The sequence below is a fragment of the Hydra vulgaris genome, chromosome 03 (assembly GCF_038396675.1).
Source record: "Hydra vulgaris chromosome 03, alternate assembly HydraT2T_AEP".
NCBI classification, from domain to species: domain Eukaryota; kingdom Metazoa; phylum Cnidaria; class Hydrozoa; order Anthoathecata; family Hydridae; genus Hydra; species Hydra vulgaris.
The window spans coordinates 40652490-40670094 of NC_088922.1; the positions used below are offsets into that span (position 1 = coordinate 40652490).

A 17605-nucleotide genomic window follows, 5' to 3' on the forward strand; every position below is an offset into this window, starting at 1 on the left:
AGTTGTTGACAATTTAACATTACTGAAAACTTGCAATCTTTCAAAAAAATTTCAAATACTGAAAAGTATTTAAAAACTTTTGAAATTTTGATAAACGAAATTATATTGTAATAATTAAAAACAATTGTTGTTTTATGTTATAATATTTTCTGAAACTTAAACATGTTATCTTGTAATTTGCTCATGTTTGGTTGAAGAATCGAATATTAATTTAAGTTTTACACTAGAAAATAATAATACACTTTAAAAAGATTAAAATGGGCCTCGGACCCTATTTGGCCCGCACTGTTACAAAATTTTTATATGAAAATTATGATAAGCAGTTTTGTAAATATTATTTTCAGCAAAATATGGATAAGTAATGTTGTAGAGAAAGTTGCAAAAAAAGCTAACTAAAAGTTTACATCACAACCGCGGGGACTAATGTAAGAGTAGTTTATTTCTCTCAGTAGCAGGAGAGATAAAGACACATTCTGTTTTAATTGAATTTATTCAGAGTGTCAATTTTGAATATGGTTAATGGAAAGATAATTATGTATTATCAAATTATTAGTTACAGTTAATTCTTGATTAAAACTAGGGTTTTATTCAGGAGTTTAATAAGGAAACCATTTAAGGCTAACACCAGCTTGAAATGGGCCCCGAGCATCTCTCTATTCAAAGGTTGTTTCCTAACGTAAGGCATAATTACACTTTTAGTTTTCTGATGTTAAATTAAAGATTGAATCATAGATTGAAAATTCTTATTAAATGCAATATAAATAGCTGGAAATTTTATTATTACATTTATTACTAGTATTACAAAATTATTATTTAAAAAACCCGGTTGTCCGCTTAAAACTCTTCCTCATATTTTAAGTAAATACAACAATCAGTTGCTGCTTTTCGATTCATGTTTTAAAAAAAATCGATCACTGCTACAAATTTATATTTTCAAGTGCTAATAAGAATCGTTTCTAATATGCACTGATACGAATCGTTTCTAACATGAACTAATATGAATCGTTTTTTCTCATTTTAACATGCTGTTGTTAGAATGTTCTTGGTGAGGGTGCATTCATTGTTCAAGGTCGTTTGTATAGTACTGTTGTTTTCGTTTATAACAGGCGCATTAGTAGATTGGAAAAACGTGACCACAGCCAACTTTTGTTTAGAATCATTTTCCAATAAGCTATCGTTTGTAGCTCTTGTTTCGTTGGGCGAATAAGAACTCGAGAAGTTAATACACCCAATAAAGTCTTTTGAAGTTTCTGCAACTACTGACATATTTTTTTCGTGTTTTTTGTTTGATGATAATGTCTCTTTTTTTGTTCCAGAACTTTGGAAAGAATTTGATATCAATTTTTTTGCGGCAAGTCGTTCTTGACAAAAATTTCGAATAAACAGTGACGATACAAACAAAAGCATCACAACGCATAGAGTGATTGGTATCGGCCATATGACGGGGCTTCCCGGAGCAATTGTAGTTACTGTAGCTGTAATAGAGTTTTTCTTGAAATAAGCTTTAACAGTATATATATATATATATATATATATATATATATATATATATATATATATATATATATATATATATATATATATATATATATATATATATATATATATTAAAAAGTTAAAACAATAAAACAATATAAAAGTTTATTTATTTATTTATTAGCCTTTTTTTCCCATCATTTTCACATTTTTTGTTAAAAACAATGGTTGGAAAAATTTCTTACACATTAAATTGTGTTGGTTAAAAGTTTATTTTTTTTACTTAAATAGAAATTGTTTTAAATATCATTTTATGAATGTTTTATTTAAATAATTATTTTATTTTAATGCATCTAAATAAAATTTAAAAAAGTTTTTTATTTTAAAATTTTTCATGAAAAATTTTAAAATAAAAAACTTTTTTTTATTACCAACTACATGTTAAAATAAAAAACATTTTTTTTATTACCAACTACATGTTATTTGAATTCGAATTCCACGCAGTGTGAATCTTAAAAAACTTTGCCAAAAGTTAAAAAAATCAGTTGGATTACCTAGATATAAAAAAGTATAATATTTTTTTTTAACCGCTGAATTTGACAAACTTCAGTAATGGCAGATCCAAAATTGCAGAATTAAAAAAAAAAATGTGAAAATGTATTTGGACATTCTATTTGTTTGAGACGTTTAATTTATTTTTAATTTAAGCATAATAGGTTAACCTAATAATATGTTAAATTTTTTATTATTCGTATTTAAATTAATATTAATTGTATTATCAAGCCGTATAGCAGTGTTTACACAACACTCGAATTCAATATAATATCGGAATCATTACATTTTGTAATTTTGTAAACAATAAAGTTTATCGCTTACGAATGAGTTTTTGTAATATATTTGAAGATAACAAAATTGCAAAGCTTGAGAAAAAACAAAATATAAAGTGATTCATTAATTATCTATCCTGTATAAAGTGATTCATTAATTATCTATCCATTTCTAGAATACTAGCAGACATTTGGAACTTAAAAACCTAAGAGTTATTCCTGTCATTGGTATTACGACACCACGATTTCAGTCGATCGATAATAAAACTTAACTGTCACTTTTTGATGAGATGCAGTTTGTTGTCTCCATCAGTAAAACATTCTTTATATTCGCTATTACCTATCTAGCTATAACTACCACCAAACCTCCACTTTACCATATACCCACACTTTAGAACAAAAATAAAATTTGTTGAAATGATATTTAAGGAACCAGTTACTACTTGTTGGATTCTTAAAACGTGTAAACAAGTTTGACTTAATGATAATTGCAGTTTTACTTCTGGGCTTTGGGCTACCAAGATAACACATATTTTTGGCTTCTTCGACATAGTAAAAACTGAAAATTTATTTGCAATCGCAGCACTTCTTATAATGAAAGTTTGATGTTTAGAAAGATTTTTTTTTATTAATACAGAAAGGAATGTATGTGGAATGTGGGACAATTTGAGGCCCGCTGTTGAAAGGTGGAATTTAATTACACTGCACAACAAATTTTTATAAAAGTCTTGCTTCCTGAAAAGTTTTAGGTGAATGTGACAGGTACCTATAGGGTATGCACAAATATAGTTTTTTTTTTTACCGTATCACGTAGGAACTCTAAGAAATAGACATTTATATGTTTGCCTATTTAATCACGTTTATGTTCCGCATGAGCCATTAGTTCAACAAAATTAAAAATGTTTTGCTCCTGATTTTCTTTTGTATTCAACTTCTGGTGCCTCACGTTGCAATGTCCAACAGTAGTCAGCAAGCATTGACGGATTCCAGTTGCCCTGGTATCGTTTCTCCATTGTAGCAATGTCCTGGTGAAACCGCTCACCGGTTTCACCAGGACATTGCTGATCATCACTGACATCACCGAGATTCATGGGGAAGAAGTCCAAGTACAAGTGAAGGAAATAAACCTTGAGTGACATGTTGCACTTCATTTTCTGGTATGCGCGGATATGTTTGTCTACGACTTCAACGTAGTTTGGCGCTCTGTAATTGCCCAGGAAATTGTCAACAACGTCTTTAAAGGCTTTCCAGGCATTTTTTTCCTGGCCAACTAACAGCTCTTCAAACCGCTTGTCACTCATAACATGTCTGATCTGGGGACCAACAAAAATGTCTTCTTTAATCTTCAAATCACTTATTCTTGGAAACATCTGACTTAAATAGCGAAAACCTTCACCTTCCTTGTTCAGCGCTTTCACAAAATTCTTCATGAGTCCAAGTTTTATGTGTAGAGAAGGCAAAATTATCTTTGCTGGCTCGACAAGTGGTTCGTGTGCAACATTTTTATATCCTAGAACTAACTTTTTGCGGAGTGGCCAGCTCTGTCGACAATAATGTGACTCTTTTGCACGGCTGTCCCATTCACAGATGAAACAACAGTACTTGGTATAGCCAAGCTGCAGTCCCAGTAAAAGAGCAACAACTTTCAGATCTCCACAGATTTTCCAGTTGTAACTGCTATACTTGATGTGCTTGAGCAACAGTTCCATATTTCATATATTTCTTTCATGTGTACCGCGTAGCCAACAGGTACTGAAGGATAAACGTTGCCATTGTGTAGCAGAACAGCTTTCAGGCTTAGCATTGACAAATCAATGAAGAGACGCCACTCTTCTGGATTGTGATCACAACCCAAGGCCGAGAACAATCTTTCAATGTTACAACAGAAACAAAGACTGTTGGCTTGAGCAAAAAACTTGGTGATATCATGGTGCCGGCTTCTGAACATAGAAATTTTTGTACCTGGTGAAACAGACACCATCCCTGCAGCCTGGAACCTAGCAACTCGGCTTTTGCTTTTAACAGACCCAAATCTCTAACCAAATTGTTCAAAACTGACTGTGTTATTAGATGTGGATCACCTGATGAGCAAGGTTCAAAATCTGGGTCAATGCCACTGTCAGTAACCTGCTCTGGAGTTTCTTCATCTGGTTTATCTAAGGTCCAATTCTCTGGTGGTTTCGGAATTGAGAGACTGTCATCATGTGTGTCTTTTTGTTCTCGCCAGATCATCGGAACAGCAAACGGCATACTCTTACAAGTGCCTCTGAGCCAGACTCTTAGATTGACACTACATGTTATGCAGCAAATGTGAGGCGCCCATTCTTTGTCTTGGTCACCAATTTTGCAGCCAAAATACAGATGATAAGCTTTCTTCACAAGAACAATTATAGAACGTCTCTGAGACGCAAGTGTAAATTTGCCACAGATATAGCAGAATGTATCGCGGCTGTTACAACATTGACAAGACATATCGCCAGACAGAAAAACGGCTATAACATTAAATTTACCTACTGTTATATTTGTACAGACACTGTACTTTATTATAATGATACACACACACACACACTAGCTGCACAAACTGTTGCTGATGAGTCACTAACTGGAGTGAGATGTTTGGATATAAATCTAAGCAAAAACTTAGATAAAATTAAAGATTTCTCTTAAATGGTAGGTGATACGTAAATTTTGATGTGATATTTGTGATCAGCACCCAAAAACCTTTAAGAAACACCTAACAGTGTTCAAGAAGCAAAAAATGTGTTGTGCAGTGTTATCTATCAGAAATTAGAGTGTGACATGCTCCTAAAGCCTAAAGACTTATCTGAGTTTCCAATGCTGTCGGATAAACTAAATGTGGAACAAATATCTTTACTCGGTGTAGTTAAGGCGATATACAAATTATTCGAATTCTTTTATTTGGATTTTAACAGGGTATTAGGTCCAAACAAGAGCTTTGGATATTATAATTTTTTTCGCTTCAGATTAATTTAATATTTAAAGAAACTTTTCTTCTTGTTATATAACTTTCAAAATCTTTTTACTACTCCTCATAGTGAGTCTAAAGAACACCATTTTGAAGTCTTTTGATCACTTTCGCTCATCGGCGTTAACCTGAACTTAGTTAAAATCTTTTGATAAAGTGCCTTAACCCACTATCAGTTTTTACAAAAAATACTAGAATTCCGATCAAGAATAAGCTTATAATTAAGAAAAATTGCCAATAAACGATCAGAACAGATTATATTATTAAACTATGATGTTTATTTCACCTAAAAAACGTATTTATTTAAAATCTTATTCAAATTATTTAGACAAGCGGTTGTGGTTTTAAGAAGATTTATTTTTAAAAAAAAGAATCTTCGGTATGGGTTTTTTTGCTACAAGCATTTATATTTTAAGATACAGCAAAATTTATCATTTTAACTTTTTTCGTATATTCATTATTCACAGACCAGATTATTTAACGGAATTATGTAGTAGTCAACAAAACATCATTACAGACCAACAAAGTATCAAAGGAACCTTAAAATATAAAGATATTGAAAAGAAAAATTCACTTTACAGAAATGATTAAAAATAAACAAAAAGTAGTCGATACTATATTAATTCAATACCAAAGATAAATGTAAAGTATAAAAATATTAAAATGTAATAATATGCTTTAAAAAAGTCCTTGTATAACAATTTTTTCGCAATCAAACTGATTCTTTTGAAAAAGGTTTGTCAATTTAGGTGTTCTATTAAATTATGTGTAGTTTTATGATAATTTACAAAATCAGTTTCTCGAAAAATATTATATCTATTTCACTGAATTTTTGAATAAAAAAAAAACACTCGTCATTTTAGATGCAAAAAATTAAGTACATAAAAAACTATAACGCTATAAAGAAAACTTTGTGAAGAAATGGGCAAAAAAGTGACGAATTTTTTTTTCACGACCATTAGAATAGACTTTTATGAACAAAACTCCAAAATATAACTAATTAGGATCTTGCGGGTTCACATTTTCTTCCTTGAACTCCTTTTTCGCCTGAAAAATGAGTTCAAGGAGGAAAATAATTTCTGAAATTTTTTTTACATAAAATTAAAGCAAAGAATATCAAGTGTTTTACTAAAATGTTAAATAAATACCTTGAAGAGTATCGTCCATTGCTAATCTTTAAGTAATGGTAATTTTTTTTGCAAACAATGCTTATTTGAGCGCGTAATTGTGTTGTTATAAAAACGAAAAACACAAATTTTCAATAACAGATGTTTAGCGGGTAACTATAAAAGTTATGAACTATTTTCTTAAAGAATAAAATGCATTATGGTCTTTGTTTACGTTATTACATAATAATAAGTTCATAATAATGGTTTTCATTTTTTGACTTTAGGCAAGGTTATTATGAAAAATTCGCTTACTGTGCGCCGGTGATTTTAATAAAAATGATTTTTATTGAAATTTTCATTTAAATTCGTCTGTTTAACATACCTATAAAGAAATATTTTTATTATAATATTAGGAACCTGTCAAATGTTCAAAGATTATGTGGCACCGCTAAAAAGAATTTTTAAGGCTAAATTTTGTTATTATTGTTTCTTTAACATAGCGCTATTTCAAGATGCATGACAAATAAAGGGAGTGTATAAAATCATTCTATAAAATTTAGTTTTATTTACTACCCTGATACCTTTATATCTCTTAATTTATTGCCAACATACACATCAATACACACACACACACACGCGCGCGCGCTTATGCACACACTCATATATATGTCTGTGCATATATGCACACCTCTTGATTTAGGCGCCAACGCTCTTCTCCGTGGTTCGTATTATATGTGTGCACGCGCGTGTGTATGCACTGATTCTGTTTTAGAATAAATATACTATCAAGAAAGTGATCGATGAATTAAAGTTATTATATAATTTATAACTAGAAAATAAAACTAAGTGATTTAAGGGAGAGTCGCCAAAATTGGAACAGCTTCATTAATAGGATGCTTGAATTTATTTTGGAAATAAAGTGTTTCAAGGATTTTTTTGACGATCTAATTTCTTGATCACACTGTATGGATTTGCACCAGTTAAACTATACTGTGTTGAGTTAAAGGGTTTTTCGTGTTTAATGCAATGAGATTTAAAATGCAAATAACAACATAAACTTATCTTACTAGCGCAATATTACAGAGATAACAAAATTATAGAGATATAACAAAATAGTCCAAAGTTTCCTTAATCGAAACACTATGATTCCTAAATGCTTTCCTTACTTAATCAGTGATAAAATCAAAGGGTCTTAGAAATAGTTCAAGTGCAATTTAAAAATAAATAGTTACAATCATAAACCTTAAAAATAATACTTTATCTTGTGATTTTTAATAAAAAAGCCTTCATAATACTTTTATTTATTACTTGTAGAATTTCATTTTGCCCGGCCATTTTTAATCCTATTTTAATTTTTTTTAAGAAATTATTTTTAATTGTCACTGTAAAGATGAAAATAGTTTTTAATTTTTAATTTTTTATTGATTTTATAAAATCACTTTTGTAAAATTATTCTTTTTTAAAAAAAAACAGTATATTGTTGTTTTTTTAAAAAAAAAGAAAAAAAGAAGCGAACTATTTCGATTGAGGAATGAAAGTGTTCCAATTAAGGAAACCAGTTATCTTGATCGGAGCAAAATGATGGGTTTACAAAAATGAAATTATATCCAATATCATTGAAATCAAAAAGTCAAATTATGGTTAAAAGTTCAGTAGGGTTGTCTGTTTGAGTTAATCAAGTCATAAATGTTTTCTTGGTTCCATCTTTTTTTGAAATATCTATTTTAAGTGTTTCAATTTTGACACTCTCCCCTGATACCACCCTGGTACCTTCATACCTCCTAATTCATGACCAACACACACATACACGCACAAACTTACATATATGTCTGTGTATATACAGCCATTTTAGATTTTGGTTGCAATTGCTATGACAACCACTATCTAAAATGGGTGTTGTTTTTGATTAAAATGTCATAATAAATTTTGTATAATCAATCGAGTTTTTGTATATGCAATGTATTATCTACAAGCTTATACTTTTTACAAATACTTAATATTATAATCAATTAAATATTTTTGAAATTTAAAATCTAATAAATTTAAAAATAAATTTAAAAATAAATTTAAAAATAAAATGGCAATTTTTGTGTTTCTGCTTCATAAATTACAAAAAGCAAATTAACAAAATTTATTAATAGAATATTTGAAAAGACTTGTTTGTCAAAATTTACTAAATATTTTCACTATATGATAATATACTAATTTTAGGTTTTTTACATATCGCTTTTTCAAAATAAGTTTTTTTATTCAATGCAAAATAGAAAACTATTTTTATTTTTCAGTATTTAGTACTAGTTACAATGTGTACGTTATTTGGTGCACAAGTTAGCTTTGTTGATCAAGTGTTATCTACATATTTGTGTGTTAAAAAATTTGTTGTTGAAGCATGAACCGAAGCAATCTAACAAAGCAAAAGATCCAATTATTTCAGAAATATCCGAATCACTAGGAATCAAAGTTGAACGGATTTGGAGTAAAGCGTCTATATCATTTATATCTCAAATTTGTGTCTATAGATCATCCGAGCATGCATAAAATTGTGTTTTAAAGGTTGACAGATAGGTTTCAATTACCAAGATGTTCTTTAAAAATTTTGAGTTGCAAATGAAAACAAACATTTTGATATTGCAGCATACAAGTGTGAATTTTCAGCATGTCGTTGTGGCAAATTATGCAAAGTACGCGTTAAAGAGCAAGAATTTCTGGCTCTCAACAACGAGCCCCCTGGCGGATCAACAAATTTTGTTGATCCACCAGAGAGCTTATTACTAACCCTGTGATGAATGCCTAAAGAAAAATCTATCAAAAAACATTGGTATCCTTTACAAAGGTAGTTCTATGCTATCTCCTGATAATTTAAAGTATGAACGAGAAGTATAGGAATACTTCTCGTTCATACAAAGCTACTACATATACGCTAATGTTGCATGGGCGAGTACTCATAAATCCAAACTAACCACGCTATATCGAAAACAAAAATATGCTGCAAGAAAAGTTTTTGATAAGGATAGACTCTCGCATGCTGAGCATTTTTAAAAAATTTGAAAGCATTAAATGTATATCAAATCAATATATTCCAAAATTTGTTATTTATGCTCAAATATAAACTTGGACTTGTTTCTTCTCACTTTTCAAAGAACTTCTTCCAAAATAGCAAAAATAGATACCATACCAGAGTAACGGAAAACTTCAGCGTACCTTTTAAAAAAGATTAATCTCTCGCGCTTTTCCATTTTCTACCGTGGTCCTTGTCTATATAACAAATTAAAATCCAAAAATACTCAACTGGAAAAATCGAATAACTTATATACTCTGAAAACATTATTAAAAGATCTCATTTTAAACACTAACAACTTTATGAATTTTTATTAACCCTAAAACATTTGTATAAAACTAACTTTGTTCCGAAACCAATGTAAACTCTAATAATTCTAAAAACTCTAAATAACTCAAAAACAACAACAACAACAACAACAACAACAACAACAAAAAACAACAACAATAACAACAACAATAACAACAACAACAACAACAACAACAACAACAACAACAACAACAACAACAACAACAACAAAATAATAGGCTTATTTATCATCACGTGAGCGACTATATATTACCTATTTAGCAAATCGTGTACCTACTTCTATTTATGCATATTGAAATAGAATTTTAAAAATTAAAAACTTCTTTTTGTCTGTATTCTTTGCTTTTTGCATTTTGCATTTTTATTTTCATTCTGCCGAAACTGATAACATTTCTTTTAAATATAAACTTATTTTAAATTGAAGTATCCAAAAATATTAGTAACACATAGCGGTTTCTTGTTACAAGACCATTGGTCATTTGCAAGTCTACCGCGGTCTTTGAAGTAAGCTCTAATACTTTACAGTTTTTTTTTATATTTTTTTTGTATAACGTAACTTTGTGATTTTTTTTTAATTTTACTTACTCTGTAAAGATTCTATTATATATTACAAGTTTGTAAAGATTGAAAAACAAAAAAATAAAAAAATAAGTAAAAATAAAAATAAAGCAGATTAGATGATTAGTTCCAAAGATGATGCAAGTTATGAAAGTGATACTGACACCAACAATGTTTAAAGATATACAGGTATAAATTTACAACCGAAAAACAGTTAATTTTCTTCACAATAGAAGAAAAATAACCGAAAAACGAGACGTATCTATTTTTTGCAGGCTAACAATGTAAAAAAAAAAAAAAAAACCTCGTTTACTGACATTATGAAATTGACACAAAAAAAATTTGGATTTCTTTTCGATTTAGAAAAGTTGTATTTTAAAGCCTAAGCGCTTGAGAGAGCGTAAAAATTTTGAAAAAGCAGTTGCGATGTGGATGAGCAAGGATTATATGAAGAAGTTTTGGACATTAGAACGCCAATAGCAAGCCGTTCCAAAAAAAATTTCAAGCCCATAACAGGTAATGTTATAGTTCAGTATGAAGATAAAAACGTTTTTTCCAATATGCATATAGCTTTGCAAAGACTATATGCATATTGGGACAAATTCACTGACAACCGCAACTTCTTATGCCAATTGCAAAAGATCATTTATTAAATTAAAAATAATACTTTCATATTTAAGAGCCTCGTTGGAACAAATTCGATTATATGATCTTGCTTTGCTGAACATAGAACAAGAGATTATCAAAGAAGTTGACTTACATAAATTTTCTGGAAAATATTTCATACTTTTAAACATTGAAAAGTATGATTTCTTTATCAATTTTTTTATGTTTTACTATCATTTGTCTGTTGTTTTATTTAACTCTCACTTGTCTTTTACTTCCTTTTCATTACCTTCTCTCACTCTTATTTACTCATCATATCAACTTCACTACCTTTCGTTTATTCATCATTTTGCCTTTACGCACTCTGCCATTCTACTTTTAATCTATTATCTATCATCTTATCTATGTTTAATTTTGTTTCTGATATATTTAAATAAATTCTGTTTTTTTTGTATTACTTTTGTCAGTGTTTCTTTTTATATTTTTTCAATTAAAATCATCTTTTTTAATTACTTATCGTCTTCATCACTTTTCGCGCTTAGTGATTCTTTCTGAATCACTTTTCACACTTAGTGTTATGCCTTTCTCTACTATTTATTTTCAATCATTTGTGATTGAAAATTTAATTGATTACTTTTCCCTTTTTTGACTTATATCTCTAAATATACAGCTATCTTTGTTCTAACAAAATTAAATATATCATCTTTATTCTTACATATCTGTCTAATCTTATATAATCTGTTTAATCTTGCACTATTATTTTATACACACATAATAAGAGTATAAATAAATCTTACATTTTTCGCATATAAATGGATATTGACTTAGGCAACCTACGTTATTCCATTTCCCTCCTTTTAACATTTGAATGCAGTTTCCGGAACCTGATGGACTACGAAACACCCAATTAGTATATTGTTTTCCCAAATACTCATTCCAACTCTGAAAATTTGTTTTGCTTTGGTTTATCCATGCGCCACTCGAAGAAATATTTGCAATTTCTTCCTTAGCAAACTGATTTTCATTTTCGTCGTCTATATTTATCAAGTTAGCTATTAAATGTTTGCATAAACTGTTAGCAGTGTCATAATATTTTGGTTGTTCAAATAACTTATAACAAGACTTTTGGTATAGTTTCCAATCTTTATCTTTGCATACTATTCAAAAAAAGTCACACAAATACAGACAAAGCATATTTTCTCTAAAATCTAGTACTAAAAGTTTACGCAAAAAGTATTTCGTCTATTGATAGTAAGAAGTTAAACTCGAAAAAAAGTTTTTTATATTGTTCTTATATAAGTTTTAACAAAATCATTTTCAATAATTTTTCAAAAGCATAAAATATTATATCTTCAATATACTTATATAGCAATCGATTAAATCATTTAGAATTAAAAACATTAAATTTTAAAAAATAATTGACCTATTTGTGACATTGCAACTGTAGCTAAATTCTTTAACGATAAATGTGCTCTCTAAGGTTTCAAAAAAAACTTTCTTGTGTGTTGATAATTTTTTTTTTTTTCTGCTCTCTTAAAAAAAACCAAATGATTTTTTTTTTCAAAGATTTCCAAATAACTTTTGTGTTAATTTTAAAGGGTTTTGTTTTCTATTAATTCTTTACTTATAAAACTCTATGTCGCTAATTATTTTTAAACTCTTTCTATCAAAAATTAATTTTTAAAAGAAATATTTGTTAAATATTAAGTTTAATTTATAAAGTAAGTTCTAAGTTTCATTTCGTTTACTTGCCTACATGGTTTAAAAAACTGTTTTAACACTAACCCACACGGTTAGTATGCTTCTCCGCTTATTCTTCTTAATCCACAAAGTTTAAATTTTGAGAAATCTAGCGGCGATAGCCCTGTTTTTTGATAGTTTTTGTTGCTTCTTACAATAAACGAAATGAGCAGTACAATCATAATAGTTCGAAATGAGCAGATCATAAAAGAAATATGAAACATTTGCTGAGAAATCAGCAGATGCATTAAGTTCGCGACGCTGAAATCTTTAAATTTTTTATAATTTGGTAAATCTATTATTTTTAATTTTTTTCTTTTCTTTTGTGAGTTGAAAAAACGTGTTTAGTTTTCTCTTAACAACGTGTTTCTTAATCAGTATCGCAAATGGTAGATTTTTTTTCTTCGTAACCAAAAAATAAAAACTTTTTTTTTCACTCTGCAAAGGTCACCATTTTTATTTGCATTTTATATTACTATTGCTATTTGCAGTCGCATAAAAAATAGATTCAATATTTTCATGAGACGATCAACAACTTTCTTCATTTTGTCTGATTGATATAAATGCAATCACAAAGAAAGAAAAGAATTATCTAAATTAGAAAAAATCTAATTATCTATTTCTATTGTTTGTATCTCTTTGACATTATTTTAACCTTGTTAATGTATTCAGCTGTAATGTATATACAGGGGCAATTCTATGCGAGTAAAAAAGATGATTTTCAATTTATAGTCGGTTTTATAAAAATATAGTCAGTTAGTCGGCATTTGATACTTTTCAGTCGACAGATTTTGAGGATCTGTGAGGATTTTTTATAAATTAGAGGATTTTTTAAGAATTTTTTTTTTTTTTTTTGTAGAAAGTTGTCGGCAATTTTTAAAGGTTCGCCCCCTCTTATTTTATTTTGTATTAATAGGGGTACGGTGGCAGTGGCGGATCCAGGGAGGGAGGGGGGGGGTTAGGGTGGCTAGCCACCTCCCTTTCTTTATTCCATAATTTTAACAAATAAATAGGGGAGAGTGTGTATGAACTTAAGGTTATGTATTTAACCATAACATTTTTTGAAAGAACTAACTGTCTATGCTCTGAATAAGCCGGCTTTTTTTACTTAAACTTAATAATTGTTTTGCGCTTTAATGACTTCATTTTTTTTTGTAACCCCTTATTGAACATATTCTATTAAAATTGAATTCGTAAAACGTTGAAAGAAATATTTAGACCTGGAGAAGGCTACAAATATGATTTATTAAATATATGTTACTATTTAATGGTTTTCAGCTATTTTTCTATGCAATTTTAGGCATTAAATTGTAGAATAATTTTAAATTAGTTTTCATTTTGTAACATGTTTTTAGGCTGACATTTTTTTAGATAAAAAAATGTAAAAACGATTATCTGTGTATATTTGATTTTACTTTTTATTTAATATTTACATTTTTTATAATGTAATAACATAATTTTAACAAAGGAATAATAGTTCCTACTTAAAAATCTTTTTTTATTTTTTTAGTGTGTCCAGTGGTCGTCCTAGCGAACGTCTTAAACAGCAGTGTCTTAGTTTTGCACGCATTTCTTCTTCAAATGTTAATGCTGCAACCCTTCAAGTCAATGATACTGCCAACTTTGTGAGTGTCAGTATACCGTAACAATCAAATGGAATTGTTGAATAAAGTTCATCATCTACATTGAATAATGTTATAATTGTCAGTATCTCTTCAGTTGACCCATTGTGTGTGCAACAGCCATTAAATTTAGTTAGTTGCACTGACATTGCTTCAATTCTTGATGAAAATACTCTTAGAAAAATGTGAGATTCAGTAAAAGTTAACTTCTTGGACAATTGTTGGAAACAATCTGCTAATTTCATATTTGAAAAGGAGAGTTTCACAATTGCTCAAGGTAAAACAAAAAGTATTTCTTTTCAATCAAAATGGTTTCATAATTTCAAATGGCTGAGGTACAGTAATCAAAATAGTTACAAAGGTGGATGGTGCATTACCTGTGTATTATTCTTGAGAGTATATGAAAAAAAGAAGTTGGGTGTTTTTGTTAAAACACCATTTTTAAACTACAACAAGTCTAAGGAGCATATGCCTTTGATTTAAGGCTTCTAAATAGCCTTAAATCATATTAAGGCTATTTAGAAGCCTTAAATCAAAGGCATTAAGGCATATCATCAAATGAGTATAAAATGGTTATCAACTACCAAGGCACACTTAGTAAATCCAGCATTGCGTATCGACTCAGCAATTAATTCAATGACTGCTGAAAATATAAAAAACAATCAAAGGGTGCTTCCAACAATTATTGAAGCCGTCATGTATTGTGCACGTCAACAAATTGCACTGCGAGGCCATCGGGATGATGCCATTCAATTTTCTGGAAATCCGACAACAAATGAAGGGAATTTTTATTGCCCTGATCCGTCTTCTTTCAGAGCAAAATCCATTTCCAAAATCCAAAATCCAAGGAACACCTACTTAATGGACCAAAAAACGCACTATATACTAGCAAAACTATACAAAATGAGATAATCAACATTGCCGCTAACTTGATTCGTGACTATTTTCGTAAGTGTCTAAAAGCTTGTCCACATTTTTCGATAATTGCCGATGAGACAAACTCACATGGTCGAGAAATTATTTGGTCTGTATTCGTCTTCTTGACACATTTAAAGAAAAACCTAAAAAGATGGAAGTTGTAATTCGATTGATGAAGACTGAGAGAATCACAGGAGAGTCTAATGCACTGTCTATCAAAAATGCACTCGAAGAAGAAAGTATTAACATCAAAGATTGCAAAGGACAAGCATATGATGCAACGGCGTTTATGGGTTCAGACATAAAAGGGGTACATACTTTTTTTAAAAAATGGGCACCATATGCAGGCTATTATGGATGTGTCCTTCAGTCCCTAAATCTAACAATTTGCCATGGATATGAGATTTCATCTATTAGAAATATGATGGATTCCTGCCAGCAACTGTTTTCATTTTTTGATAACTCACCAAAGCGACAACGCTTTCTCCAACGATTATTTCTACTCAAGCGCCTGAATTAAAAAAGACAAAGTTGAAGAACCTTTGCAAAACACAATGGCTTGAGCGTCACAGCATATTCAATACTATTGATGAACTTTACATTTACATTATTGACACTCTTGATGAAATTGTAACACCATCAGATGACATTGATCTCCATGATGATTTAGAACCAAAAAGTTGGAATTGGGATTCTGAGTCTCGGTCAAAAGCCAACGGATAACGACACACATTTACTAATTACAACCACATTATTAATTTTGTTGTAGCTAGGAAAGGTTTACAGTCAATGCAACCAATTGTATCATGTCTTCAGGGTGAGTTAATGGAGGTTTATCTGGCCTTCCAAAAATATTTGTGAATTTCTTCTTTCTATTCTACACTCCGCACAAATGCTGATGACTGGTTTTCAACCATTTATCTCAAAGCCAAGAAAATTGCGCAGTCTGTAAATTGTACTGAAGAAATTCCAAGGCTTTGTAGTCGTCAAATTCACTGCTCAAATATACCTGCTACCTCATCTTTTGATTACTACAAGCGTAATGTAGCCATTCCATTCCTCGACAAGGTTTCATCTGAGTTGGCAGCATGCTTTACAGAAAATAAGAGAACACATTATGAATTATGTTCTTTGATTCCAGAAGTTATTATCATCAAAGACAATGAAGAGATGGAAACATTGTCAAAGCAACAAGCGCTTTAATGAGTTGCAGCGATGGAAACATTTATGTGTTGAGAATAATTTTTGTGGAATGACAATCACGCAATTACTTCAGCAACATGTTGACTCCACATTCTTTCCCAATATTCGTGAGTTATTCCTCATTCTGGCAAATTTGCCAATTGGCAGTTGTGAGGCGGAGCGTTCATTCTCTTGTGTACGCCGCATTCATTCATATTTACGAACAATGATGACAACTGATAGAATGTCAAATTTGTGTGTGATTGGGATGCGTTATAACAATTTACACGACTGTGTTTCAACAGAAAAAATTTGTAAATAACCTCATTGCACTACATCCACTTAGGATGCAAGCACAATCTCTTTTCTATGACTGTATTTAGTACTTTATGTTCGTATATTATGTTTCAATGAATAGATAATGTACTTTGGATGACAAATAATTATTTCTAAAACATGGAAAAAATCATAAAATTTTGTAAGTTAAAATCAAGTATTTTTTATAATGTAGCCACCCCCTCCTTCAAAATCTTGGATCCACCACCGGGTGGATTGGATTTCTTCATTTTTTAAATTGAGCAGAAGTTAAAGATGTATTTTATTTTTTTAAGACGAAATGATTGAGATATATGTCTTTCATGATAATAAATCACCGAAACCGAAATATTTATTATCTAACGGCTCAAAGAAAGGTTTAAAGTGAGTTGTGTTAGTGATTCACTATGCCCCGGTACTGGGGCACAGTGAATAAATGAATACAACCGTGAATTAATGATAGTGAATAGGAAAATAGTCAAATAACTTTGAGGCTGAGGGAGAAAAGACACTGTACACTATACTTTTAGCATACTTTTATTAATTAGTTTAGTATAAAATCGAAATATTAGACAGGTAGTCAAAAATTATTTGGTAACAACTATGAATAATGATTGCTGATATATAAGAAAATAAAATGATTATATTATCAAGATGAACAAAGTTCTAATCTTTGAGAAAATGCCTTTTATTCGCTTTGCCCCTCAATCCACTCTACCCTAACTTCCCCTAGATATATTTATTTAAATATATAGAATTTTAAAACTTTTTAACTTTAAACTTTTTAAAGAAATTTGAAGTTAAAAAAAACTATTAGATATATCTTGCGTTGTTCCTCAAGGCTCTATATTGGGGCCCCTCTTATTCTTGATTGACATTAATGACTTAAAGCTTCAAAC

The 17605-nt window shown here is 29.8% G+C and overlaps 1 protein-coding gene across 1 annotated transcript; it reads right to left on the bottom strand.

Annotated features, from left to right (window-relative positions):
• Positions 1-758: 758 nt before the first annotated feature.
• LOC101234859 (aggrecan core protein) lies at positions 759-12491 on the bottom strand. Its single transcript, XM_065793221.1, has 3 exons — positions 12353-12491; positions 11727-12086; positions 759-1475 (listed from the first exon to the last, which is right to left on the bottom strand). Exons 1-3 carry the CDS (start codon positions 12363-12365, stop codon positions 1018-1020), a joined length of 831 nt encoding a protein of 276 aa, XP_065649293.1. The 5' UTR covers positions 12366-12491; the 3' UTR covers positions 759-1017.
• Between the last annotated feature and the right edge of the window lie 5114 nt (positions 12492-17605).